This window comes from Tupaia chinensis, unplaced genomic scaffold (assembly GCF_000334495.1).
Source record: "Tupaia chinensis unplaced genomic scaffold, TupChi_1.0 Scaffold148488_1, whole genome shotgun sequence".
Classification (NCBI taxonomy): Eukaryota; Metazoa; Chordata; class Mammalia; order Scandentia; family Tupaiidae; genus Tupaia; species Tupaia belangeri.
The window spans coordinates 303,396-331,313 of NW_006208337.1; the positions used below are offsets into that span (position 1 = coordinate 303,396).

General features: G+C 46.9%; 1 protein-coding gene across 1 annotated transcript in view; it reads left to right on the top strand.

The window, feature by feature from the left end:
• PRKDC (protein kinase, DNA-activated, catalytic subunit) overlaps nucleotides 1–27,918 on the top strand; it is a 203,018-nt gene that overhangs the window by 108,938 nt on the left and 66,162 nt on the right. Inside the window, exons 49-61 of the mRNA XM_006170448.3 lie at nucleotides 4,426–4,569; nucleotides 6,566–6,717; nucleotides 7,685–7,816; nucleotides 8,615–8,726; nucleotides 12,281–12,405; nucleotides 12,538–12,687; nucleotides 14,254–14,427; nucleotides 15,185–15,283; nucleotides 18,190–18,397; nucleotides 19,053–19,242; nucleotides 20,517–20,729; nucleotides 22,851–22,963; nucleotides 24,194–24,325. Coding sequence (XP_006170510.1) covers nucleotides 4,426–4,569; nucleotides 6,566–6,717; nucleotides 7,685–7,816; nucleotides 8,615–8,726; nucleotides 12,281–12,405; nucleotides 12,538–12,687; nucleotides 14,254–14,427; nucleotides 15,185–15,283; nucleotides 18,190–18,397; nucleotides 19,053–19,242; nucleotides 20,517–20,729; nucleotides 22,851–22,963; nucleotides 24,194–24,325 — 1,944 coding nt within the window. The remainder of the gene's footprint in view (nucleotides 1–4,425; nucleotides 4,570–6,565; nucleotides 6,718–7,684; nucleotides 7,817–8,614; nucleotides 8,727–12,280; nucleotides 12,406–12,537; nucleotides 12,688–14,253; nucleotides 14,428–15,184; nucleotides 15,284–18,189; nucleotides 18,398–19,052; nucleotides 19,243–20,516; nucleotides 20,730–22,850; nucleotides 22,964–24,193; nucleotides 24,326–27,918) is intronic.

Sequence of the window (27,918 nt, forward strand, 5' to 3'; positions counted from 1 at the left end):
AAATGTATCCATCTCATCTAGGTTTGTAGTTTGTTGGTGAGCCGTCACTTAGATTATTCTTTCTTCTTTTTTTGGAGAGGTTTTTGTTGCTATAGGGCATGTGTGCTCTCCAGAAAGACAGAGAGAAAGAGAGACAGAAAGTGAGAAGTCACTCTCCAGCAAGGATGGCCATGCCACAGTCCCTGCTCCTCCATCCTCTTTTCGGGATTTGGGCACACGCGCACACGCACCTGGTGTGAGTTTAAGCCACCGGGCCCAGGCCTCGAATCGCAGTCAACTACATGGAAGTCCAGCGACATTGCACTAACTGCTGGTCCCTTAGATGATGCTTTCATGATCTTTTTTTATTTTTGTTATATATGTTGTAATATTGCCTCTTACATTACTGATTATCTTGTTCCATTCTCTGTTTTTCTGGCTTAGTATACTTAACAGTTTGTGATTCTGTTTATCCTCTAAAAAAGCCAGTCGTTAGGTTGATTTTTTTTTTTTTTTTATATTCTTTAATTATCTATTAACACTCATTTCTTTTCTGATCTTTATTCTTTTTTTGGTAATAGTTTTGGGCTTTTTTTTGTTTTGTAAAAGTTTTTCCATGTGGTGCATATGCTTGCTAGAGAGAGACAGAGAAAGACAGAACCATGGAAGGTGAGAAATGCCCCCCCAGGGTGAATGGTCACGCTGTAATCCCTCCTCCACTCTACACATGCACACACATACACAGCGTGATTTTCTTTTTTTATAAGAGGTTTTTGCTATAGGGCGTGTGCGCTTGCCAGACAGACAGAGAGAAACAGAATGCAAGAAATCACCCCCCAGGGGGGATGGTCACGCCGCAATCCCTTCTCCTCCATTATTCTCTGGGATCTTGGGCACGCATGCACATGCGCCTGGCGTGAGTTTTAAGCCACTGCGTCTGGGATGCGAACCGCGGTCAACTATGTGGGAGTCCAGCAACATAGCCATTACGCTAACTGCTGGTCCTACACAGCGTGATTTTTTTTTTTTTTGGAGAGGTTTTTGCTACAGGGCGCATGCACTCGCCAGACAGACAGAGAGAGACAGAGACAGAAAGCAAGAAATCACCCCCCAGGGGGGATGGTCACGCCGCAATCCCTTCTCCTCCATTCTCCTCTCAGGATCTTGGGCACGCACGCACACGCGCCTGGCGTGAGTTGTAAGCCACCGGGTCTGGGACGCGAACCGCGGTTGACTACGTGGGAATCCAGCGACATAGCCATCACGCTAACTGCTGGTTCCCTACAGCGTGATTTTTAAGTAGTTGGCCATGTGGGAGTCCAGCACCTCAACCACTATGCCACTTGCTGGCCCCTGTTTTTTTTTTGTTTTGTTTTTGGTATTGGTTTTCTAGTTCCTTGAGATGTGTCATTAAGATTTTTTTTTTGGGGAACCTGCAGTTAGCATAATGGCTATGTCGCTGGACTCCCACGTAGTCGACCGTGGTTTGTGTCCCGAACCCGGTGGCTTAAAACTCACGCCGGGCGCGTGTGCGTGCGTGCCCAAGATCCCGAGAGGAGAATGGAGGAGAAGGGATTGCGGCGTGACCATCCCCCCTGGGGGGTGATTTCTTGCTTTCTGTCTCTATGTCTCTCTCTGTCTGTCTGGCGAATGCACGCGCCCTACAGTGAAAATCTCTCCAAAAAAAAATTTTTTTTTTTTTTTTTTTTTTTTGCCTTCTGTGCACTACCTACTATGTACTTACCTCTTGGGACTGCTTTTACTGATTTTTGAAAATCATGTCTTGATTGCCATTTATTTCAAGAATTTAAAAAATTTCATTGTTAATATTTTCAGTAGTTTTGAAGTTGTTTAGTAGTAAATTGTTTAGTTTCCTTGCATTTGTATTTTTGAAGGCTCTTTCTGTTGTTGGTTTCAGATTTAATTCCATTGTGGTCAGAAAACATGCTAGATACAGTTCTCTGTACTTCTATCAATAAATTTGTACAGGCTTCCCTTGTGCCATATTATGTAGGCAGTCTTCAAAAACGTGGTATTGCATTTTTAAAAATGTGTATTTTGGAGTTGTTGGGTGGAATGTTCTATAAATGTCTATCTGTATGTTTGGTTTGTGGTATCATTTAACTCCTGTGCCTCTTTGTTCCTTGTCTTGATGACTTGTCTGGTGGGGACCGCGGGGCGTTGAAGTCTCCAACAGTTAGTGTGTGCAATCTGCCTTTCTCTTTCTATGCTGCAGCCTTTCTTTCACTTATTTGGGTACCTCGGTGTTAGGTATGTGATATTTATAACTGTTAAATCTCATTGGCAGATCAGTCTCTTAAATATTATGTCATATTTTTCTTTCTTTCTTTCTTTCTTTTTATTTTAAGAGATTTTTGCTATAGAGTGCTTGCGTTCTCCAGAGAGACAGAAAGCGAGAAATTACCTTCAGGGATGGCTACGCCACAGTCCCTTCTCTTCCATTCTCCTCTTGGGATTTTGGGAACACATGCACATGTGCCCGGTGTGTTTGAAGCCGCCTGGTCTGGGACTTGAAATGTGGTCAACTACGTGGGAGTCCAGCAATGTAATCGTTATGCCATCTGCTGGTCCAACTTTTTGTCTTTTTACAGTATTTATTTTGAAGTCTATTTTTATCAGATAGCAGTATCACAACCTCAGCCTTTTTTTGCTTTCTGTTAGTATGAAATGACTTTTCCAGCCCTTCACTTTCAGTCTGTGTATGTCCTTATCAGTCAGGTGAGTTTCTTTTAAGCAGCATATCGAAAGCCCTTGTTTGTTATCCATTTAGCCAATCTTTGTCTTTTTCTTTAGGAATTAAACCCATTCATATTCAACACTATTATTGATCTGTGTCGACTTATCCCTGTCAGTATAAGAGTTGAATCTGTTTGGTATTCTTTGTATTTCGAGGACTTGGGATGCCTTTATCTTCACATGCGTGGGCAGGGTTGGTGCCTTCCAGGGCTATAAGGGAGAACTGGGCCGATCCCCTTCCAGCTGCTGGTGGCCTTGGTCGCATGGTATGCAGGTGGAGTTCTTCCCATTGCTCCCCGTCATCTTCCCCTGTGCTTCTGTCTCTTATTTTCCCTTTTTGTAAGGGTCCCACTCATCAGATTGGGGCCCTCTCTCAGACCTCACTTTCCCTTGATTACTAGTGAAGACCCCACATCCAAGTACGGTCACATCCTGTGCTTAGAAATGTGACAGCGATTGGGTCTGCAGTTGAGTCCGTGATGCTCAGGGTCACATGGGATTTCTAGCTTATGATCCACCAAGTGCCAACCTGGCTGGCGAGCAAAGATGCCTGCTGTACTGTGTTGGCATGTGAGTGTGCATGTGTGTGTGTGTGTATGCACAAGTGCCCCCCTATGTGTTTGCACATGTGTGTGCTGAGGTGCTTCTGAGATCTGGAGCAGTGTGCACACACATCTGAAGACCAGAGCAACCCATGTGGTGGTTCCTAGAGGTATTCTAGAGGTCTTCACAGACCTTGTGTGAGGGGTTTTCAGTATGTTTATGGGAAGTACATAGTCTGAGAAAATTATGCATGGATTCCGAAATATGTTAGCACAGAAATTGGCTCATACTTCTGTTTTTCCGTGAGCTTTTTGAAGTTCCCTTATATTTGCATTTACTTAAAAAATTTTCAGTGTTAAGATATTTGTTACAGTTCAATAACATAGTAAAGAATTTTGTATTTTTAATTCTTAAATAAGGCTACAGAAATTGAGGAGTATGCTCAGAGTCGTTTGTCTGTTTTAGCTTATGGGTATATAGTGCAGGAAGATTTGAGGCCACAGATAACACTGTGAGAGTAGCTGAAACATATTTGAAGAAGAAAGTAGTTTCAGAGGTAGGCAGCAGTTGGGATTATCATCTTTAGTCTGTTTTTTTCTAGTAAAGAGTCATAGTCCTTCAATTCCTAGCATAATTAAATGCAATTTAGTGTATGGATATATTTTATTAAGGTTTCACAGATCTTAAACTTGTGAAGTTTATAAAGAATGACTTTTGCAGTATTGGAATAAATGAAAAAAATTTAACCATTTCTGCTTACCTAATTTTATAATCTCACTTCCATATGTCTGCACATTTCCATAATATAAATTAGCATTTCCTGTAGCTGTGTACTATTTAGGTAGAACAGAGGGTTGATATAGAATCCATTTTTGATTTCTATAAGCACTATTATATCAGAAGGGTTTTAAGCAATGCAAAGATCTACAGTTATTCCATTTCTATAAAGTTGTTTTAGGAGGCCACAGAGAGAATCCAAGAGAGAATCTAATTTGACTAAGTGGGTAATTGTTAGAATTTATGTCTGTTTTAGGTTTAGGTCAAATCATAACATAAAGTTTTAGGTGGTAAGAGTGTATATTCCTATATTAATAAGAATTATTCATCACAATTCTCTGATGATATGACTTTTGAAATCCCTCGTAGGTCTTCCGTCCGTACGCAAAGTCCTGGCTCAGCCCCTTGCTGCAGCTGGCTGTTTCCGAGAACAGTGGTGGAGAGGGAATTCACTACATGGTGGTTGAGATAGTGGCCACCATTCTCTCCTGGACAAACCTCGCCACTCCCACAGTAAGGACTGCAATAGCTTTTGTGTGGAATTATCTTGTTTCTTTGCTGATATCCTGTTGAGCATGTGAAGGTGCAAGTGCCTCTCCACGAGTTAGTCACATTTCTAGCATTGTCATCTCAGGTGGTGTTCCTGCTCTAAATGGCCTCAGACTGTTTTGGTCATTTTTGGGCCTCTTGTGTTTTTTTTTTTTTTTTTTTTTTTTTTTTTCCGTCTTTTGACTTTTTTTTTTTCCCCATCTGCTTCTAAATCTTCTGACCTCTCTTTTCTTACTAAACTGTCAGGTGTTTTTTCGTTTGTTACTTTTACTCGCTAGGAGCTTGCTAACAGATTTATTAAAATCGCGTGTTAAATAAATATCGGCGACCCTGAGTATGAGATCCCGAGGGCCTCTGCTGTGATTGGACTCCCTGGATATTTTGGCATGTGTTAGCCAGCTGATTTATTCAGTGTTGTCTCTAAGCTGTTTGACTTTTTTTTTTTCCCCATCTGCTTCTAAATCTTCTGACCTCTCTTTTCTTACTAAACTGTCAGGTGTTTTTTCGTTTGTTACTTTTACTCGCTAGGAGCTTGCTAACAGATTTATTAAAATCGCGTGTTAAATAAATATCGGCGACCCTGAGTATGAGATCCCGAGGGCCTCTGCTGTGATTGGACTCCCTGGATATTTTGGCATGTGTTAGCCAGCTGATTTATTCAGTGTTGTCTCTAAGCTGTGGTGGCAACTGCTAAGGAGGTGGCTGCCGGTGACTGACTGTGTGGTGCCGAAGCCTGTGTGGAGTGGCGCCCACAAGCATAGACCTGTGTTGTGGGAGCTTTGCCTCCTCCTTCAAAACTATGAGCACTGACAGGTGCAAAAGTGGGTTTTTGTGGGACAAGGTCTATTAAACATATTAAGAGCATCGCTTTGTCAGGTTTCTGTCTGGATATGCCCATCATTTATTTCACTGTAACTAGATTTAGATTTTTTAATATTAAATGGTAAACTAATTTGTAACCTGCTTGATAACATGAAAAAATTAAGAGGGCATTTAGTTCAGCATAGAATCTGTTGGAGAAGACTTGCGTAGATGTTAGGAGCTCAGCTAAGCTCAAGAAAGGAGGACTTCCAGGTGTAGCCGATCAGAGCCACAGGAGGGCCAGAGACGGCCAAACAGAAGCCTGTATCACTCGCTGAAGTGGCATAAACAAGAAGCTAAACTGGAGGGAGAGCACCATTCCATTTCCCTGTGGAATGGCGCACTGGGCCAGGGCCAGGCATGTCAGCACAGACCTGGGTGGTCTTAGTGTTGAGGAGTGTGCACAGAAGGCAGCGGCAGTTTTGTGGACTCTGAGGTGAAGTGGGAGGGCTTGGAGTAGAGAAGGACTGATGCCAAGTCAGGTGGGGACAGTGTTCACTATCCTCCTCCTGCCCCATGGTGAGTCCAGTAGAAGCACCTGCAGGGGACCTCTGCCTGCAGCCTCACAAAAGGGGCCTGGCCGGCACTTGGAGAGCAGGTCCCGGCCCCAGTCCTGAGCACCTTCTTCAGAGGCTGCAGCATAGGTTGCTTTGGGAGGTGGTTCCCTAAGGCCTGCCAACACCTGTGGTCAGCCCTGGAAGGTCACTTGCAGTTTAACCAGGAGGCAGACTCCTCAGGGAGACAGCAGATTTTTTTTACAAGTAGATTGAAAAAATGTTTTTTCTGGGACCAGTAGTTGACTTAATGGCTATGTCGCTGGACTCCCATGGAGCCGACCACAGTTCAAGTCCCAGACCCGGTGGCTTAAACTCATGTCAGGCACGTGTGCGTGCGTGCCCAAGATCCTAAGAGGAGAACGGAGAAGAAGGAATTGCAGCTTGGCCATCCTCCCTGGGGGGGTGATTTCTCGCTTTCTGTCTCTTTGTCTCTCTGTCTTTCTGGTGAGCACACATGCCCTATAGCAAAAACCTTTCCCCCCCAAATTTTTTTTTCCAGATTGGAATGTTGCATATTAATATAACATTTTCTACCTTTTCAGGGGGTTCCTAAAGATGAAGTATTAGCAAATCGATTGCTTCATTTCCTAATTAAACATGTATTTCATCCAAAAAGAGCCGTGTTTAGACACAACCTTGAAATCATAAAGACTCTTGTTGAATGCTGGAAGGATTGTTTATCCATCCCTTACAGGTATATATTTACTAGTATCTGCAATATTGCTTAGAAACTTAAGTTAAGGGACCAGCAGTTGGCATAATGGCTGTGTCGCTGGACTCCCATGTAGTCGATCATGGTTTGAGCCCTGGATTCAGCGGCTTAAACTTGCACCAGTGCACATGCGTGTGTGCCCAAGATCCCAAGAGGAGAATGGAGGAGAAGGGATTGCCGCATGGCCATCCCCCACCTCCCTGGGGGGAGGGGGGGTTCTCGCAAGTGCACACGCCCTATAGCAAAAACCTCTCCAAAATAAAGGGAAAAAAAAGAAAGTGAACATGAACTGTATTGGGCCAACTCTGGAGCCTGTTGGTTAGCTTGAAGAGCGTTCTAGGTGCTTGTGTGCATGTGTACCCCATCCCCGACAGGACGGAGAAATGGAGGTGGAATTGCTGCATGACCATTCCCCCTTGGGGGTTCTTTCTTTCTCCATCTCCATCTTTGGTCAGTGCATGGCCCCCTGACAATTGCAAATAGAGAGGAGCGTAAACAATAGTAAGGGGTGATCACAGTGAAACGTAAGGGAACGTAGAAATTGAGCCCATTTACAAGGGTGTGGATTGCATCTAAGGAAACCTCTGCCCAGTGATTAAGAGGCAGAAGCCCCAGGCGGAGCTGCACCCTCCAGAAGTCCCTTCCCCACCCTCAGCTCACCTCTAGGCTTCCCTATGCAGGGCTCAGGGGAGGGCTGTGGGAATTCTTTGATGCTCTCAATGTGGCCTGAGCCAAGATAAAACTCACAGAACGTTTTACTATCTGTTAAGGGAGAATGTGGGCAGCAACTAGACTAAGACATAGAAAACCGCTATGTCACAAAGGAGGGTAACTGGAGTACGTAACAAGCGGAGTGGAACCGATCAGCTTTAGAAAGTTCTGTTTGGCTTCCTGTTTCCCATTTTATTATATGACAATCTCTATTTTCTCCTTTGTGCTTATGTTTCAGGTTAATATTTGAGAAGTTTTCCAGTAAAGACCCTAATTCAAAGGACAATTCAGTAGGGATTCAGTTGCTGGGTATCGTGATGGCCAACAACTTGCCTCCCTATGACCCGAAGTGTGGTGTTGAGAGTACCAAGTACGTACTGTGCTTTGACTCTTTTTTTAGGTTCAGGACCACCTGAATTGGATTGACCAGCTGGAGTATGGTTCAGTTTTGACAAATGTATTTTTTTACATGGGTCATGTAAAAAAAAAAACCTAGATTAGGAAGTTGGATGTAGAAGTCATTTGGGGAAAGTAATCTGTCCAGTGTAAATGAGGAATGTCAGTTTTCAAAATTTTGTGCAACTTTTTTATGTGCACATCAGCAAAAGAGGTGCTGAGTATTTTCCTTCTTATTTTCTAACCTGGTATTTTCAATATTTACCCCTGAAACTAACTCAGGATCCATGCAAGGATTCATTTCAGGGCTCACAGCCATGAATTTTTCTTTCCTCCTCTCTGTTCTCCCCCTGTTGGACCCTGCCCTGCCCCAAACGTAGGGTCATTCCCTCTTAGGAGGGAGGTGCCTTCAGTAAGGAGTTTTGTTCTGTTAGTGAGGACTTCTGAATCCAGTGTTTGCTTCATAGCCACTCTGTGCCCGATCTCTGGTGGCTTTGTGATCTTGGATGGTAGCTCATTCTTGCCTTGAAAGTTTTGGAGTATCTGGCATTGTGTGGACTCCATGTACAGGAATGGACTTCCTGTTCCCTCTGGGTGCCCTTAACTATACACAAACTGTATGTACTCACAGAAGTCATTCGCATCGTGTTTTGTGGTTGTGTTTTCTGAATTTGTGTTATTAATATGATACAAAGAGGAAAATTGTTATGTTTTTATGTCAAACAAAAGAATGGACTATTTTATGTGTATTTATCTTTGGTATTTGTTGTAGATACTTTCAAGCTTTGGTCAGTAATATGTCCTTTGTGAAATACAAAGAAGTATATGCAGCCGCTGCAGAAGTCCTAGGACTTGTTCTCCGATACGTTGCTGAGAGAGATAATGTGAGTGCCCCATGGTTGTAAACACATGCTGCTTTTTCAGTGTTGACTTGCAATAACTCTGGATATGTGTTTCCCGCATGTTGTTAGAAGCAAAATGGGCGTCTAGATTTATCATCTCCTCTCTTTTCTGCTGTATACCAAACGCAGTGCATCGCAATCCTTTCTTCACCTCCCGTTTTGCGATTTTGGGCACACACAAGCATCTGACATGTTTCTCAAGTTGGTGGATCTGAAACCCAGACTGTACAGAGGGCCTTGGGGGTCAGCTGCCCCACCACCCTGCTCCCACCTGGCCCAGGTCTCTCTCTGAAACACCTCGAAAGTTGGTAGACGTACAAGGAGTGGCACCCAACTCGTCAGTGTGCCAGTCTGGGTGAGCGTGCTTAACCAGCCTCATGCCTTGAACTTGGACTCTGGCTTTCCTTCTGGGGAAAACTGCCCTGGAGACAGCTGCTGCGGCAAAGGCCGCGTTACCCAGTCAGACTCTCCACTTCCAGTGTCTGACATGGCTGCTGAATAGGAGCTGGCACTTCCCAGGGGACCTCTGTCAGTCCGTGAGTCCTGCCCACTTGGCAGAGAGTGAGCAAAGGGTCACAGACGGGGGCAGCACACACTCAGGCCTGAGTGCTGAACCTGCAGGTCACCTCAGCCGTTAGTGACGTGTATGTAACCACACGGGCCTTGACTGACAGTGGTGCAGAGGTGCGGGGGGATGCCTTGGGCTGCTGTGCCCCCTCGTGTGTTAAGAGAGCACAGCAGCTTTCAACGTCTCCACCACCAGTAAGCTTGTGGTAGGAAGCCCTGCTGCTTCCTGGGGCCCTCGCTGTGGTGAGGCCTGTCTGGAACGGCTCCAGCAGGCTGGCTTCTAGGACCCTGCTTGCCTTTCCTACATCCCTGCAGTTGCCCCTTCAGTTCCTGAGCTGCCACCCCTACCACCGGGCCACAGGTCTCGGTTTCCTTCTGTTCCCTGCCCATCTTCCAGCCTCCTGGCTTCACAAATTGCCTTCATCTTCACGATTCCCAAGTTCACATCCCCAGCCCCATTCCTCAGGAGTACGGCCTGTGGTTTCTGTCAGCTGCGTGAGGACAGACCTGGGGAAGCCTGGTGGTCCTGTGTGGAGACCAGACCCCAAACACAGCAACTAGATCCTTGTCTGTTTCACCACTTATAGATTGTCTGGATTTCAAATAAAAGTTCATAATGCAAGGAAGTAAACCCATTTGGGAAGATAATACTTCACTTATGGTTTGTTAGGCATTGGCAGCTATTTTGGCCAATTAAACACGTTTTTAAAATTCAGAATAATCTCGTTACCACATGATTCTAATGTCTCTAAGTATAAGGTTTCAACACATGGAATGCCTTTGGTTCTCACCACAGGTGGAGCAAGTCACAGCAGATCCTCAGATGTCTCTTATGACTTAAATTTCAGCTTAGTAAGAATAAAAAGCTTTGGTTTTTTTACTGCTTTTTTTTTAAGTGCATAGTTGGTATAGATTTAGTGTAGAAATTTAGAAGCCAGAGTCAAACGCACCGAAGAAAGAGCGCTGGTTTTGTCCCACCACGCTGCGCCCGAGCGTCCCTTTTATCCGTACTGCGGTGCAGCCTGCGTGCGTGCTTGCTTTTATCTGTTTTGATTTGCTACAGGCTACGCATACTTGTCAGAGGAAGTTAGAAAGCACCCCCAGGGGGAATAGCCTTACCACAATTCCTTCTCCATTTTCCTCTCAGGATTTTGGGCATGCATGTGCCCACAACACATGCACCTAGTGTTTTTTTTTTAAGCTGCTGAGTCTGAGCCTTAAACTGTACCGTTGGCCATGTGGGATCCTGCTGCCTTCACCACCAGACCCCTGACTGGCCCATGACCTACTTCTTTTACTTGCTTGTGGAACCATCTCATTCATCTTCTTCTTCCTTTTTCTTGTTCTTTTTTTTTAGAGAGAGATTTTTGCTATAGGGTGTGTGCTCACTGGAGAGACAAAGAGAGACAGAAAGTGAGCTATCACTCCAAAGGGGTGATTGGCCATGCCATAATCCTTCTCCATACTCCTCTCAGGATGTGGGGCATGCATGCGCATACACCTGGGGACACACAGTTTCAAGCTGCCAGATCTGGGGCTCGAACCACAGTCAGCCACATGGGCGATTATGGTCCAGCACCCCAACCACTACGTCACCTGCTGGCTCCTGAATACCTCTAAGAAAAACACAGCTTGGCCCAACCTGGTGGTGTAGTTGGCAGGTTAGTGCGTGGGTTTGGGTTCAGTTCCCAGGTCAGCCTGAAAACACACCAAGTTTGTACATGTGTGCCCCAAATCCTGGTGAGCTCAAGGGCCAGGGCAAGCGTGGGGCACAGTTTGACGAGACCCTGTCAGAAGTTTCCCCACCATGTGCATGCACGTGCCTTCTATCATGAACGAAAATCGTAAGCGTAAAAGCTTAAAATACATACCTTTTTTGGGGGGAGAGGTTTTTGCTACAGGGCCTGAGTGCTCACCAGACAGACAGAGAGACAGAAAGCGAGAAATCCCCCCCCAGGAGGGATGGCCACACCTCAGTCCCTTCTCCTCCATTCCCCTCTCAGGATCTTGGGCACGCACACATGCACACGCGCCTGGCGTGAGTTTAAGCCACCGGGTCCAGGACTCGAACCGCAGTCGACTACGTGGGAGTCCAGCGACATAGCCATTAGGCCAACTGCTGGTCCCAAAATACATACCTTTTTTAAGAATCAGTAGTATAATACCTGAAGAAAATATCCTCCACTGGGTTCAGGCTCTGACATGTGTGTTGTTGTTTTCCAGGACCTTCCTTGAGCATAGTGTTAAAATGGACTCATTACTAGTGAGTTTGTGTTGAAAAATGATCTGTCCACTCTTAGTGCCCTAAAAAGTTCCTGACTATCCCTTTCTGGTCTCTGAGGCGTAAGATGAGCTGCAAATGAAGGAAGCGAGCAGCGTTTTCCACGACTCGGCCCAGTGTACCGTGTTCAGACCTTAGCCTTGTTGAGCTCTCACTTGAGGCTCTGGGGACACGTCAGGGTCAGGACTGGCAGGGGGACTGGCGTGGGGGAGGGGAGACAGTCCCCAAACGAAAGCATGGCAGTAGGTAGTGACACCTGATGGCGACGGTCTAGGCAGGCAGTGAGAGGGCTACTGTGTGGACTGACTGGGGCATCACAGAAAGTGTACTACCCGGCGTGCAGTCCCTGGTTTTAGTTTCTACTGGCAGTGTTGTCAGAGGAGATGCCAGCCTTCCTCTTGGGTCTGACAAACCAGCCCCCACTGCTCATAGTACAGCACAGCACTGGTGACCGGTCCTCCTGCTTCCTGTGTGTGTGCTCATGAGCTCCAGGACCCTGCACTGTACTGTCGATGGCTCACACACACCAGCAGCTCTTAGCACTCCCTCTCAGCTCGCACCTCACCAACCTCAGAAGTGACAGCATCGGTGCCTTTCTTGGGTTCATTTAATACTTAAGAGAAATGCGCTTTCCAGAACTAGCATCGGCTTCCATCTTTGTGTATTGAGGGGAAATTTCATTTTTCAGGTGCTGGAGGAGTCTGTGTGTGAGCTGGTGGTAAAACAGTTGAGGCAGCATCAGCACACGATGGAGGACAAATTTATCATGTGTTTGAGCAAGTTGGCCCGGAGTTTCCCTCCACTTGCTGACAGGTGAGGCAGATAACTGTGTGTGAGCACAGCAGCCCAAGCTTCCTTCCCCTGATGGCTGGTGGCCCATAGGCTGTGGGGACATGGGGGCGAGGGGAGGGCGATGGTGAGCCTCTCACTAGTCCTCGTGCCTAGGTTCATGAACATCGTGTTCTTCCTGCTGCCCAAATTTCATGGGGTGATGAAGACACTCTGCTTGGAGGTGGTGCTCAGTCGAGCAGAGGAAATGGCAGACCTGTTCTTCCAGTTGAAGAGCAAGGACTTCATTCATGTCATGAGACACAGGTGAGTGGCCCCAGCCCAGGTGCCTGCCCCCTGCTCCAGGGTACCCGCTTGCTCAGGGGTCTCCTGGCTCAAGAAGAACCTATGGGATTCCATGAGAGGCACTTGTAGGGACTTCCCCTTCATGGAAATGCATATTATGAAGACACTCACATGGATTTCAAAAGGGTTTTTTAGCTGCAAAATAAACTCCCACTTTAATCCATCTTTCCTTGAACTTTTTGAAGTCTCTTGTGCTTGTGAAGTTTGAACCTGAGAAGAAAAGGTGAGGACAGCATAGGGAAGGCGTGAGAGCCTGGTGGGCCGGAGTCTTCCCGGCAAATGCAGGCGTCACTTCAGGCTCTTTGCAGACTTAAGAGGCCTGGTTTTGTGTTCTGTACCTGTTTTGCCAGGTATGAGCCTTCCAGTTACATGTTAAAACTGTTCAATGATTTTCAAAATCACATCATAGCACAAAATACTAAAACAGGAAGCTTCTGATCACTTACTTCTGTGTACTAGGTAGTCTTGGTTTGTGTGTGTTTTGTGTAGTAGTAAATTACCAATGAAAGGGTGGTGTGTCAGTAACAGGGCGTATGCCACGGAGCCCTACTTTCCCTCAGTAAACACTTTGAGTCCTTTCTGTGTGCAGGGCTCTAAGCTGGGTGCTTTAAAAAGATGTACACAACAAGAAAAGGTGTTTGCCTTACTTAGGACCAGACTGCTCTTATCTTCACTGTATGACACAGCAGCTAACACTTGAAACCATTCTTTTTCATTGGAAATGTTTTATATTTTTTTTGCTCATTTTGTTTGCCATTATGAGGGTTTTTTTAAAAGAATTATTTAATTGTATTTATAATAATAATAATTATTATTTTTAGTTCACCAGAGAGAGGAGGTTGGGGGGAGTAAGAGAGCAAGCTGCCAGGTCTGGGACTCAAACCATGGTTGGCCATGCGGGAGTCCACCTGCTGGCCCCTATCAGGTGTTTTTTAAAATACACTTTATTTTGAAATAATTTTATTGTACAGGAAAATTAAAAGATAGTACATAGAATTCAGTTTTTCCATCTTATATGATCATGGTAATTTGTCAAAACTAAGAAATTAACATTAGTCCATAACTAATAATTAAATCAGACTTTATTAGCATTTTATCAGTTTCCTAATAACTTTTTTCTTTTCTAGCATTCAATTCAGGATGGAACATTGAATGAATTTGTTCCTTTTTAATAATGTAGCTTATGATATATTTTTTGTACGTTTCTTTCGTGAGTGGGAGAGGCAGCACTCCACCAGGGTCTTCACGCTGTGGTCCCCCAGCTACAGTGGCCCCGGACCGTGGGCAGGCATGCGCCTGACATTTCCAGGAGTCTCCGAGCACAACCCCCAATCTTCTCACGTGGCTCAGTCTTGAAAAGCGCCATGATTACTGATAAGCTTCAGTCCAGTCCTGATCATTATTTTTAGGAACGTAATTTTATTTAAGTTAGTAATGCCTAGCAGAGGTTTTGAAAGTAGAAAAGAGTACGAAGAAGACAAAGTTGCTTGTCAGATTTTGAAAGTTTCAAAATCCCTTTTACTGCAGAGATGATGAAAGACAAAAGGTGTGTTTGGACATAATTTATAAGACAATGGCAAAATTGAAACCAGTGGAGCTCCGAGAACTGCTGAGCCCTGTTGTAGAATTCGTTTCCCACCCCTCCCCCATGTGCCGAGAGCAGATGTACAACATTCTCATGTGGATTCACGACAATTACAGGTGAGCTGGTTGCCAACGTGTTCGTGGCCATTTTTAGGCACCGTTTGGGTACCTTAAGCAATCTGGAATGTAATAAAACATTTTTTACCAAATATTTAATAATTTAAATCAGTTCGTGTCAGTATACTGGATTGTGTCCGTATTTGAACTCATTTCATGAATCTGTGGGAAATACTGAGGGAGTGAAATTTCCGAGTTCAAAGTTGAAGTGCCCTGCTTTTGTAACATGTTGATATAGTTATTCTGTATTTATTCTTTTCCATGAGAGACAGAGACAGGCACCCACAGGAGGGCCCTCAAGCCAAGGTTCACTCCCTATCCCAAGCCAGCAGGTTCATGGTCACATGCATGCTTGCCACGTACAGGGAGGCCTTGGGACACGAACCTGAGACCTTCCCATGTGTGTCCAGTTTCATTACTGCTCGGGCACCCTATGGCTCCATAGTTACTCTTTGAGGTCTGTCAAGACAAATAGAAGTCTACTGGGTGCCTCATCCCTCAAGAACACTGTGCCCCCACCATGGTGTCCCTCGACTCTTGTCACCTCTGTGCCTGCTCCTGTCTCTTCTTCCTGTTGGGAATGACTATGAGTCCGCAGGCCCAGGCTCACACCTGTGAGAGGGGGGGCCCATGGTGACTGGCAGTTCCCGTTCAGGGGAAGAGCCAGCTCTCGCTTTTATTCCTGACAGTGCGTTTGGGCTGAACAGCAGGGCTAGAAGAGACTAGTAAAATCTTGTTCTGTCATTTCCTCAAATAGAGATCCAGAAAATCAAGCAGATGACGACTCCCAGGAAATATTTAAACTGGCAAAAGATGTGCTGATTCAAGGACTGATCGACGAGAACCTTGAACTTCAGTATGTGCTCTTCCTGGGGCGACTGGGCCTGGACAATGAGCTCCTGGGGATATTGCTTTCTAGACTAGCACAGAGTATTCCTCAGCAGTTCTAGAAATGTCTTTGCATTCCTGGTGTCTCGTTATTTCATAAGGTTTAGTCAGACTGTGTAGTTGTATGTCACTTAACGACAGGAGCACGTTCTGAGAACTTAGGCAGTTTCATCGGATGTGGACAGCAGAGTGCACTTCGCACACCTGACGGAGTAGCCCGCTGTGCGTCTGGGCTCTGTAGTGTGGTCTTACGGGACCCCGTGTGGATGCAGTTCTCTGTAGACCGAAATAGCATTACATGTCCCATGACTATTTTAAACCACATCATGAAGACTTAAACATTTCAATGGATGTCTTCAGAATAAAACTCTTGATGAGTGCATTTGTGTGCTTGCAAAACCCTGAGAGGAGAATGGAGAGGAAGGGATTGTGGAGAGTTCTTTCTCACTCCCCATCTGTCTGTCTTTATCTGTCTGTGCAGCAAGTGCACATGCCCTACGGCAAAAATCTAAAAATTAATAATGACATAATAAAACTCTCGAAGAAATAGCATAGATGAAGTATTTTCTGCTAGTTCAGGGGGTTGTGCTTCAGAATGTAAAGACAATCTAGTGACGATTATTCTGCTCTCATTTAGCCAAAGAGTGGAGATCACATGTAACCTGTTACCAGTGTTTGAAACCTTAGAAGTAGGCAGGACTCTCAGTGATCTCTGCTGTGCTCTGACATGCCTGCCCGCCGTATGGATGTGTCACCAAGGCCTGGCCCTAAGGACAGTGAGCCTTCTGTATGACTTTGCATGCCACTTTTTTCCTCCTGCCTCCATTCAGAATGTGGTGATGGCACCCCCACACCCTGGTGGCATGTGCTGCCTCGGCTGTGCTTCGCAGGCTGGGGCCGCCAGAAGGCCTTGATTTGATTCCTGGTCCAGTCTGAGGGCCAGGTTCACTGGCATAGGCCTGTGATTTCAGCATTGTGGGGAGGCAGGAGGATCCCGAGCTTGCGGCTGTCCTGGGCAACTTAGTAAGATTGTGTAAAAGCCAAGGGGGTGGCACATGCCTGCAGCTCCAGCTGGGAGGATGAGGCAAGACCATGACAGTGTGACTCTGTCTTTAAAAAAAATCAGATTCATCAGACTTAACAGTCGCGTGAGGGAACATGGTCACGTGTGCTCTGTGAGACAGCCTCACAGGAGAAGGTCCCTGGTGCAGACCAGAGGCCGCCCTAGTACACTGGGCACATCCTTGCCCATGACCACGACCCAGGGCTGGCAGGGCTGAGGCTGTGCCAGTGCCAACACCCTGTGGGCCTACACTCTCCTCCTCTCTTGCTCATGGAAGAAATAAATGGACAAGCTTAAGAGGGAAAAAAACCTGCACTTGGATTTCATAAACATTTACAAATTATAAAGTCTAATCTGGTGTTTAATTAACTTAGGCTTCAGATATTTTAAGACAGTAATTTTTTTTTTTTTTTTTTTTGGAGAGGTTTTTGCTATAGGGCGCGTGCACTCGCCAGAAAGACAGAGAGAGACAGAGAGACAGAAAGTGAGAAATCACCCCCCAGGGGGGATGGCCATGCTGCAATCCATTCTCCTCCATTCTCCTCTCGGGATCTTGGGCACGCACGCACACACACCCAGCGTGAGTTTAAGCTGCCGGGTCCAGAACTTGAACTGCGGTCGACTACGTGGGAGTCCCGCGACATAGCCATTACGCTAACTGCTGGTCCCAAGACAGTAATTTTTGAAACGAATTGTTTTGGCAAGACAACATAAGATTATACATGGAGTCTTCAAAAAGTTCCTGGAAAGTGTGTGTCGTGAAACCTCTATGCATAGATTTCAAAGTTTTTTTGCATCAAAATAGATTTATACACTAATTCCATTTTTCTGTAATTTTTTCTCTCTTTTTTTTTTTTTTTTTTTTTTCTGTTTCTTGTATGTAATTCTTAATGTTTTTGCCATAGGGCTCTTGCCAGAGAAAGACCAAGAGAGGGAAAGTGAGCAGCACGCTGCAATCCTTACTCTTCCATTCTCTTCTTGGAATTTTGGGCACGTTCCCATACACACGTACCCGGCAAGGCTTTCAGGCTGCAGGCTTCAGGACTCAAACTGTGGTTAGCCATGTGAGAGTCCAGTGTCATAATCACCACGCCACCTGCTGGCCCCAGTCTCATATATAATTTCATTTCTTTTCTTTCTTTCTTTTTTTTTTTTTTTTTTGCAAGAGTTTTCTTCCATAGGGCATGTGTCTTTGTGTGCTTGCCAGACAGAGAGAGACAGAAAACAAGACATCACCCCCCAGGTGGGATGGCCATGCTGCAGTCCGTTCTCCTCCATTCTCTACTTGGGATCTTGGGCCCGGTGTGAGTTTTAAGCCGCCAGGTCTGGACTCGTACTGTCACCTACGTGGGAGTCCATCGACATAACCATTATGCCATCTGCTGGCTTCTGGTCTCACATGTAATTTCTTAAAGTGATTCTTCAATTTCAAGATAGTTCACCTTATGTACTCATCACTGAACATTTCCCAGGGACAGAATAAATTCAGCTTTGTTTTGTTCATGAGAGTGGGAGACAGCGAGATACAGTGGAGAAAGGCTCCCCAGCTGAGTCTTCGTGCCGTGACCCACCCAGAGCCCCAGCCAGCCCAGACCGAAGGCGCGTGTATGTCTAGCGCCTTGACCAGACCTTGGATAGTGCACAGGGCCTTCCCATGGGGCCTCAGCATCGCAGTGTGCTGCCGCCCCGGTGTCTCCCTGCAGTCTGGAGTGGCGTGTCCCCTGCTGAGCTTCACCTGGCTGGGCGCTGTGCCTTTCCCCTCTTGTTTGTCTGTGTCTAAGCAACATGCCTTTTTCCTCTCTGCTTTTCAGATTAATTATTCGAAATTTTTGGAGCCATGAAACTAGGTTACCTGCAAATACCTTGGACCGACTGTTGGCACTAAATTCTTTATATTCTCCTAAGATAGAAGTGCACTTTTTAAGTTTGGCAACAGACTTTCTGCTTGAAATGACTAGCATGAGCCCAGATTATCCAAACCCCGTATTTGAGCATCCTCTGTCAGAATGTGAATTCCAGGTAAATTGCTTGTCTCTGTAACAGTGACGGACATCCTGGGCTTTCTCTGCTTGTCAGCCCATGAGCATTCCATCTGGCTCTCGGAGCTTTCTCGGCACCTCCCCACATTCTTCTCTGGAGCATCCACGCTTGTCTCCCACTCACTCTCTGTAGCCACACGGATTCCCTTCCTTGGGACCGTCCTCCTGCCCCCTCTCCTTCCTTGCGGCAGTGTGAGGCTGTGCCTCCTCAGGGCAGTTGTTCCTGCCATGACCATCTGCGCAGTGCAGAGTGCTCCTGGAAGGAGGGCGGGCCTCGTCTGTGGCCATGCTGCCGTGCTCGCACCATCTCTGTGCCGGGCGCCGGCAGGCCCTTCGCAGAGCTAGTTGTTTGCCCGGCACAGCCATGCTGCGCCGTGCCAGGCCAGAGTTTTACATCAAGCCTTTTATCCTGCACAATGTTGAGGAATAGAAAAATGGTTTTATCTTCTAATAATAAGTAGTTTTTCTACTTGACAAATCATTGTTTAGTTGAAACTACAAATTAGAGCTGCTTGCAACAGAGAAATACGTAGTCAGGATATATTCCGCCGATGGTGCCATTGGGTTTGAAGTGAAAATATTTTCATGTTGCTAAAGAAAGAACACTGTTTCATCTGAAATGTTCTCACACGCAGGAATACACCATCGATCCTGACTGGCGTTTCCGAAGCACCGTTCTCACTCCAATGTTTGTTGAGACCCAGGCCTCCCAGAGCACTCTCCAGACCCGAACCCAGGAAGGGTCCCTCTCAGTGCATAGGCCGGTGACTGGGCAGGTCAGGGCCACCCAGCAGCAGTACAATTTCACCCCTACACAAACTGCAGGTACCCAGCACTTAATGCCTTCTGCTGTGCCAGGGCCCTCTGACCTGAGGGAGGGGAGTTAGCCCGCGGCCTGGCTGGATCCCATATGGGCAACCAGGGTTTGAGTCTTGCGCCTGCAGTTTGACCAACAGGTTGCGCTTGTGTGGGGGTGCCCAGGCAGGATGGAGATATGGAGGAGAAGGGATCTCACCATGACCAATCCCATTGGAGGCATCTCTCTCTCTCATTCTCTCTGACCCATTGGCAGTTAAAAAATTACAGACAGGGAACCAGCAGTTAGTGTAATGGTTATGTCGCTGGACTCTCACGTAGTCGACCGTGGTTCACCTCCCGGACCCGGTGGCTTAAAACTCACGCCGGGCGCGTGTGCGTGCATGCCCAAGATCCCGAGAGGAGAATGGAGGAGAAGGGATTGCGGCGTGACCATCCCCTCTGGGGGGTGATTTCTCGCTTTCTGTCTCTATGTCTCTCTCTGTCTGTCTGGCAAGCGCACGCGCCCTATAGCGAAAATCTCTCCAAAAAAAAAAAAAAGGTAAAAAAAATGACAGAGACAGAAAGTAGAAGGGTGGCCACCCGTGGTTGAGGGGAGCGATGGAGTCTGTCTAGTTGGGATACAGAGTGTCAGTTGTGCAGGAGGGAAATGGTCGGAGGAGTGAGCGGTGCTGAAGGCCGCCTGAGTGCTCAGTGCTGCCCGGTGGCTCACCTGACGGTGGTCGAGGTGCTGCATTTATGTTATGTAGGTATTACTACATTTTCAAAAAGGAGAAAAGGATTATTTCTGACTGAAAACCAGGGAAAGTTTTAGTACAGGTATTTTTTTGTCAGAAAAATCTATTTAGTACCTCAAATTTAAAATATCTCCAAAGCATAGTAGAACTAAATCTAATTTATTTACTATATTTGTAATTTATTCAGCTATTAACTGTTTTTTGACCACAGGTACAAATTATAGAACAAAATAGTTTAATTTTATACAGACTCTTCTCCATTTTTTGGTTACATAATTTTGTATGGCCTGTTGATTCTAGCATTAGGACTAGTTTGAATATTTACAGTGGAAGTTTTAGAAGTTAACGTCAGAAATCATGGCTCTGGGCATCTTGCAGAAGACACTACTTATCGGTCCTGTGATGACCACCGTGCCCAGCTGAGCAGGGGACGCGGGGCTTCAGGTGCCAGGGCTGCCTGCTGTGCCCTCACAGGCCTGCCTGCCTGGTGTGTGGCACTGTTCCCTGTGGGTCCCACCTGCTGACTGCCCCTCCTACCTGTCGTAGATGGAAGAAGCACGTTTAATTGGCTGACCGGGAGCAGTGTTGATGTACTGGCAGATTACATGGGTTCCTCGTCACCAGATGCTGTGTCCTCCTTGCTGTTCGCTCACAAGAGGAGTGAAAAGGCACAGAAAACACCACTGAAGTCAGTGGGTCCTGATTTTGGGAAAAAAAGACTGGGCCTTCCAGGAGATGAGGTGGATGGAAAAAGCCAAGGTTAGTAGGTTGCTGGGACGTGTCTGGAATAGCCTGCTGTGTACACCAGCGTGAGGTCCATCGTGGGAGAGAGGTCAGACCGTGCTCATGCTTCCTCGTGGTCTGTCCATAAGCCCACTCGAGTTTATGTCTGGGAATATTGTCCGGGCACAGTTCCCATGTGTGTTTGCCTGGAGCTGGGTGTTGAGTGGAGCTGCGGACACTCAGGATGCTGGGAGGGAGGGGATGAGGACAGAGACATGGAGTGTGGAATGTGTTCGGAAGGCCAGGGGCCTCAGTCAGTTCAGTGTGTGGGTTTCACCAGTGAGTTTGTGTGGTCCGGAGAATGGGAGCTCCAGGCCGCTCCAGGAGCAGTGGTGATGTCCTGGAAGCAGGCTCGTGGGCCGGGCTGTGCTTTGATCCAGCTACAGGGAGCAACCACCCAGGTCTGAGTAGAGACAGGTAGGAAGGCTTCCGAGAGAGGCTGCTCTGGGCAGGTGAGGGGGTGGGGAGGAGGCCTGTGGGCAGGGGCCAAGCACTCACCCTGGGCTATTGCAGCACAAACACTGGGAGGGGGTCGGGAGCGGGCTGCAAGGGCTGAGGGACTCTGACAGATGCTGGGGAGAGGGCAAGTGGTAGTTTCTCTTGGAGAATTGCTGCCCTTGGACTGAGAGCCCAGGGGAGACCGCAGAGAGGAGGGGCTCCAGGCAGGACCCTGGGCACCACCCAGATGATAACTTAGGTGTAGGAGTGGAGTCAGGAGCAAGGGTAAATCCCCTTCTGTTTCACTGTAGGAGCTAAGACACACGCAGTCACTTCCCTCTCTCCCAACTGCTGTGCACTTTCTGCATATCTGGGGCCCGTACACGTTCTCCAGCACAGGAGCATTTCACCCCTTCCTGCGATGGGCCCTCAGACGGGAGGAGTGCCGTGAACACACCTCCCCACTCAGCCGCTTCTCAAAAATCTTTACCTTCTTTTGCCTCTACCCTGACCATTCTCTAAGCTCCTGACTCAGCTGGCTCTGCTACACGCTTGGTCCGTCAAAGCCCAAACGGAAGATGCCTCCCTTCCTAAAGCTTCTCAGACCTCTCTCCCCCTCGGTCTGCTAGCTTCAAACCCACAGGCACAGCACAGGCCTTCTGTGAGTCAGGCTTTCCCTCCAGGCTTCCACGCACTGCTGCAAGAGCTGCTGGGCACTGTCTGTAATCCCGCTCTTCAGTGGTGACTGTGACCAACTCTGGGCTGCTCACCCAGGGGATGCCGGAGGGGATGAGGTGCAGAAATAAATGAAAACCTCTAAGGTGGTGGCAGTCCTTTGCTGTGACTCAGATTGTTCTACAGTGCTTCCCTGTCTGTGTGTTGCCATGGACGACATAGGCAGGATGGGGGACCCTATGTAGAACTTAAAGATGATAAGAGGTGAAATGTGTCTCTCTTTCATAGCCTGACTTGCTTCACTCAGCAGCAGATCTTCCACATCCGTCCCCTTTCTATCAAATTCTAGGGCCTTGTTGTTTTTTTATGGCTGAATAGTATCCCATGGAGTATATGTGCCACAATTTTTTAATCCATTCATCTATTTGTGGACATTTGGGTTGGTTTCATGTCTTAGCAGTCGTGAAAAAGGCGCAATGGATATAGATGTGCAATTGCTTTTCCGACTGAGTGCTCTCCTGTCCTTTGGGTAGATACCCAGGGGTGGAATTGCTGGATCATATGGTAGTTCTACTTGAAGGTCTTTGAGGAACCTCCATATCGTTCTCCACAGTGTAAGAGGGGAAGAGCATAGGAAATATAAGAATAAGTAAATAAATAATAATTTTTTTTTAAAGTAAAATGTGATTTTCCTCTGCGGCCGCCTGTCCTCCCTCTTCTGGAATGTCCTGTCCTGACAGTGACCGGCCTTCCCAGGCTCCCGCGGGAGCTGCTTCACCCCGCCTCCCCCTGCTCTAGCTCCCATGCTGCCCACCCATCTTTTGGGCCATCGCTCATAACCGTGCCTTTAGGAGAACACAAGTGGGCACTCTCAGTAAGGGCATTCCAGTACCCTCACTTCCACCTAGAGTGTGGGGAGGAGGCGAGGCCTTGGGCACATACCGTGTGGGCCGTCTGTAACCAAATCCACTTTATGTTCCTCAGGAACCGACAGTCGGGCGGAAATACTGGGGTTACGCAGACGATTTTTAAAGGACCAAGAAAAGCTCAGTTTGATATATGCCAGAAAAGGTGTTGCTGAACAAAAACGAGAAAAGGTTTGTATCTTTTTCAAAAATTTGGTTGGTCAGAAAAACCGTTTTACATGGAAGATACACACTAAGGAAACGAGCCTCCTGTCGGATGCTGGCGTCCAGACGGGTGCGCACTCCAGTGACAGAAGCAGCACTGTATGACCCCGGCGCCCTCCAAACCAGCACTCTCACAACTCCGCTGGGTGGGAGCAGCCCAGAAGGGCTGACTGTCCTGGGTGACCACCATGCTGGGCCTTGTAGCCAGGGCTGCTGCTTGGAGGAATGAAAAAGAAGCACAACTCTCCAACCTATGTTTTGAAGTTGTATGTTCTGACTACAGGACTATACAGGTTGCTGCTTTCCTTCTTCTTTTTTGAGAAATTTTTGCTACAGGGCATGTGTGCTTGCCAGAGAGACAGACAACAAGAAGTCACCCCCTAGCACCCCCTGCAGGGGGATGGCCATTCTGTAATCTCCTCTCCTCCATTCTCCTCCTGGGATTTGGGACACACATGCTTTTGGGGATTAGGAAATTCCAGTCCATCAGTGAGGCCAGAGTTCTTCCAATTCACTTAAGAGAACTAGAAGTAAAATGTTGAGTGAATGATGTTTCTAGCTGACTTCGGCAAAACCAAGGTGTTTTTTCCTGGTATGAGTTTCAAGCTGCTGGGTCCAGAATTCATGCCGTAGCCAGCTACATGGGAGTCCAGCACCTTAACCACTGTGTCACCTGCCTTCCCTTACAGGTTGCTTTTTTTCTTTTTCTTTCTTTTCTTTTTTTTTTTTTTTTTGAGAGAGATTTTTGTTATTGAGTATATGTGCTCGCCAGAGAGATGTAGAGATAAAAGGTGAAAAATCATGCCCCAGAAGGGATGGCCACATTGCGATTCCTTCTCCATTCTCCTGTTGGGATTTTGGGCATGCATGCACACATGTCTGGTATGAGTTTCAGGCCTCTTGTTCCAGTACTCGAACCATGGTTGTCTACAAGACAGTCCATCACCTTAACCCTACGCCACCTACTGGTCCCCAGTGCTCGTCCCTAGGTTGCTAATGAACAAATCCGTAAGTAGCCTGCTCACCGCTCTCTGCCATAGTGGATTTATTGTGAGTCTATCATACTCTGGCCAAACGTAGTGACTAAACTGAAGAACACCATCACTTCTTGGTACGGAGGGAGCCTGATTTCTTGCTCATGCACAGCTGATTTTCTCAAACGGGAATCCTTATCTTCCTTTGTTTTTGTGATCATAGGAGATCAAGAGTGAGTTAAAGATGAAGCAGGATGCGCAGGTCATTCTGTACAGAAGCTACCGTCATGGCGACCTTCCCGACATTCAGATCAAGCACAGCAGCTTGATCACCCCACTGCAGGCCGTGGCCCAGGTTTGTCCTTGCTGCATGTTCTCTGGGAGCATGTCCTGGTCTGGGAGCAGGGCGTGTGAGGAAAGATGGCTGCAGCCTTTCTGTGTCAGATGAGGTGTTGGTTTGTCTTTCCAAGTCCTGGCTCTGCCGTCGCCTAATTTCATGACTTCACAGGGCGAGACTTGGCCTCAAGAGTTCTGTAGCATGTGGCCTTCATATGGGGTGTCCATTGTCATCCCAAGAGATGCTCTGAGCCACACTTTTCTCATCCAGTTATGTTAGAATAGATGATGTGTAAACTTCAAGTACCAGCTACTTACATACTGCTTATACAAAATGCTTTAAAGGGGATCGGGAAGCTCCAGTCCATCATGAAGTGAGAGTTCTTCCTTCTCCTCATTCGCTTAAGAACAGAGAACTAGGAGTGAAATGTTGAACAAATGGTGTTTCTAGCTGAGTTTTTGACAAAACCAAGATATTTATTCCCTGGAGGCCCGATTTGGATTCCTTCACTAATATTGAAATAATCTTTTTTTTTTTTTTTTTTTGGAGAGATTTTTGCTATAGGGCGCGTGCGCTCACCAGACAGACAGAGATAGACATAAAGACAGAAAGTGAGAAATCACCCCCCAGGGAGGATGGTCACGCCACAATCCCTTCTCCATTCTCTTCTCGGGATCTTGGGCACGTACACATACGTGCCCAGCGTGAGTTTTAAGCCACCAGGTCTGGTACGCGAACCATGGTCAACTACGTGGGAGCCAGCGACATAGCCATTACGCTAACTGCTGGTTCCCGAAATAATCATTTTTAAAAATGAATACGGAGGACCAGCAATTGGCATAATGGCTATGTTGCTGGACTCCCATGTAGTCGACCGTGGTTCAGGTCCTGGACCCAGTGGCTTCAACTCATGCCAGGTGTGTGTGTGTGTGCCCAAGATCCCAAGAGGAGAATGGAGGAGAAGGGATGGCAGCCATCCCCCCTCGGGGGGGATGTCTCGCTTTCTATCTCTCTCTGTCTTTCTGGCGAGCACATGCACCCTATACCAAAAATCTCTCTTAAAAAAAAACAAAAAAACCCCAAAAAACCTGAGTACTGGCCTGCATGTATATAAATAGTGTAGCTACTGAGGTGTGATGCCCTGCATTTTACTGTACTTGTTTCCATGACTGATACTGATCATAATCACAGATTTCGCCTCCTTGCCCTTTCCTTGTAATATTTTTAAGCTTTTTATTTAATCTAAATAGTTACTGATTACAGGAATTTGCAAAAGCAGCGTCTAGTGCTTGCGCTCCGCATTTCCCTGCGACCCCTCACGTGGCTGTGGCGCCATGCTAGGACGAGGCATCACTGTAGGATGAGGTTCACTGTGCACTAGGCCTAGGCCTCGCCATACTCGTATGTGCCTGCAGCTCACCCAAGACAGCCCTCTCAGGAATCCACTGCGACTCGGATGAGTACACTAATCTGGCATGGGCAGTTGTTTGGAGTGCATCCAGATGAAGAACTCGTTATTGAAGAAGGGTCATGTGGTAGAAGCACAGGTCTGGCTGGGTGTGGAGGGACTGTTTTTAGGGAGGAATATGTTACCTGTTGTTTCTTCAATTCTAGTACAGACTGAGTATCCCTAGTCTGAAAATCCCAAATCCTAAATACTCCACATGCTGAAACCTCATGAGCACTGACTTGAAGCCACAGTGGAAAATTCCACAGGTGACCTCATGTGATGAGTCATAGTCCAAGTTGGAATTTGGAACTGTCATCTGAAATTGCCTTCAGTCTGTGTCTGAACGAATATGAAACATAGACGGATTTTGTTTAGACTTGTGTCACGTGCCAGTGATATCTCATTAGGTATGTGTAAATATTCCAGAATCCAAAAATTCTGAAATCCAAAGGTTGCGAGCATTTTGGCTAAAGGATACTTGGCCCATGCTGCATTTATGCAGTGCGTGTCTGTTAGCGGGGTGCCTCCTGTCCTGAGTGCTGCGGAGCAGCGGCACCCACCAACGCCCAGGACAGATGCAGCCTCTGCCCTCCTGGGCTGCCTTCCTTTGTGCAGAGCCTTGTGTGTGAAAAAGCAAAAGGGAAGCTTGTGACTTTGCCAAGGGCAGGCCCAGTAGCCTGCAGAGGCCATTTCTGTGTTAGTCACCGCTACATTTGTGTCAATGCAGTGAGCATTTGGGATGCTGAAAGTTGCAGGACTTGTACATGGTGCTCAGGAGTCACTGGGCTCCTGTCCACCACACTGGTCACACATCGCTAAAAGAACAACATGGAGCCGTGCTGAGACCTGCTGGACCGAGGGGGAGGGAACCCTCCAGAGTAGGAGCAGCAGTAGATTTTGGAATGAACACAGAGACAGAAGAACAATTAGAGAAAAGTGGGGACTGGGGCAGACTGGGCGTCTTTGATGGAGAATGCCATGCCCTGAGCCGTTCCCAGGTTGATTCTTTTATAGGGCAATGGGGGAGGGAGATGCAGAAGTTAGTAAAGTCAGATGTATTCTCTTATCACCTGCAGCTGTGGAGCATCTTGCCTCCCCATAGTTCTAAGTAAGCCCCACCTGGCGTTCTCTGGCTGAGACGGCATCGGCTGTGCAACATCAGCCCAAGAGAGAGAGTCTGTGCTCCGCTTGTCTTTAAAGATAAAATCAGTGCAGATTTGACTGCTTCCTACAGGGCCAGGTGGCAGAACAGCATAACATAGCTGGACCCACGTGGGCAAGACTCCAGGTTTGCATCTGGGTGTCTCTCAGAACACATGGGCATGCACATGCTGGTGATCTAGGCTGGCTGGGGGCAGGGGAAGATTGCAGCATGAAGATCCTATTGGAGGGGGGAACCAGCAGTTAGCGTAATGGCTATGTCGCTGGACTCCCACGTAGTCGACCGCGGTTCGTGTCCCGGACCCGGTGGCTTAAAACTCACGCCGGGCGCGTGTGCGTGCATGCCCAAGATCCCGAGAGGAGAGTGGAGGAGAAGGGATTGCGGCGTGACCATCCCCCCTGGGGGGTGATTTCTCGCTTTCTGTCTCTATGTCTCTCTCTGTCTGTCTGGCAAGCACATGCGCCCTACAGTGAAAATCTCTCCAAAAAAAAAAAAAGATCCTATTGGGGGTGATCCCTCCCATCCTCTCAGAAGAAATGAATGGGTAAACTTTTAAGAAAGAGGCAACCTGTGCCCATGACTGTTTCTGTGTCATATGATTATGGATACTATTTATTCTCTTAAGTTATATTTTCTAAGATTGTATATAGTTATCATTATCACTTATTAAAAATTATTTAATTTTATTTATTATATTTAAAATTTTGACCGGAGAGAGACACAGGTGGGGTGGTGGTGAGAAAGCAAGATGCGAGGTCTGCCTTAACCACCACATCATCTGCAATCTCCTATAACTTATTTTTATTTATTTTTTATTAGTAGTAGTATTCATACATTCAATTTCTATACATCATTTATATTGTAAGAGACTTTTCCAAGCATGATGTACACCTCAGTCCAGCCCAGTTGAGAATACTATACACAGCCTCGTCAACAGATCTACTTCCCACAAGTGTCTTACATCTCTATTTTTCTCTGAATTTCCTTTCCTACGCTCTT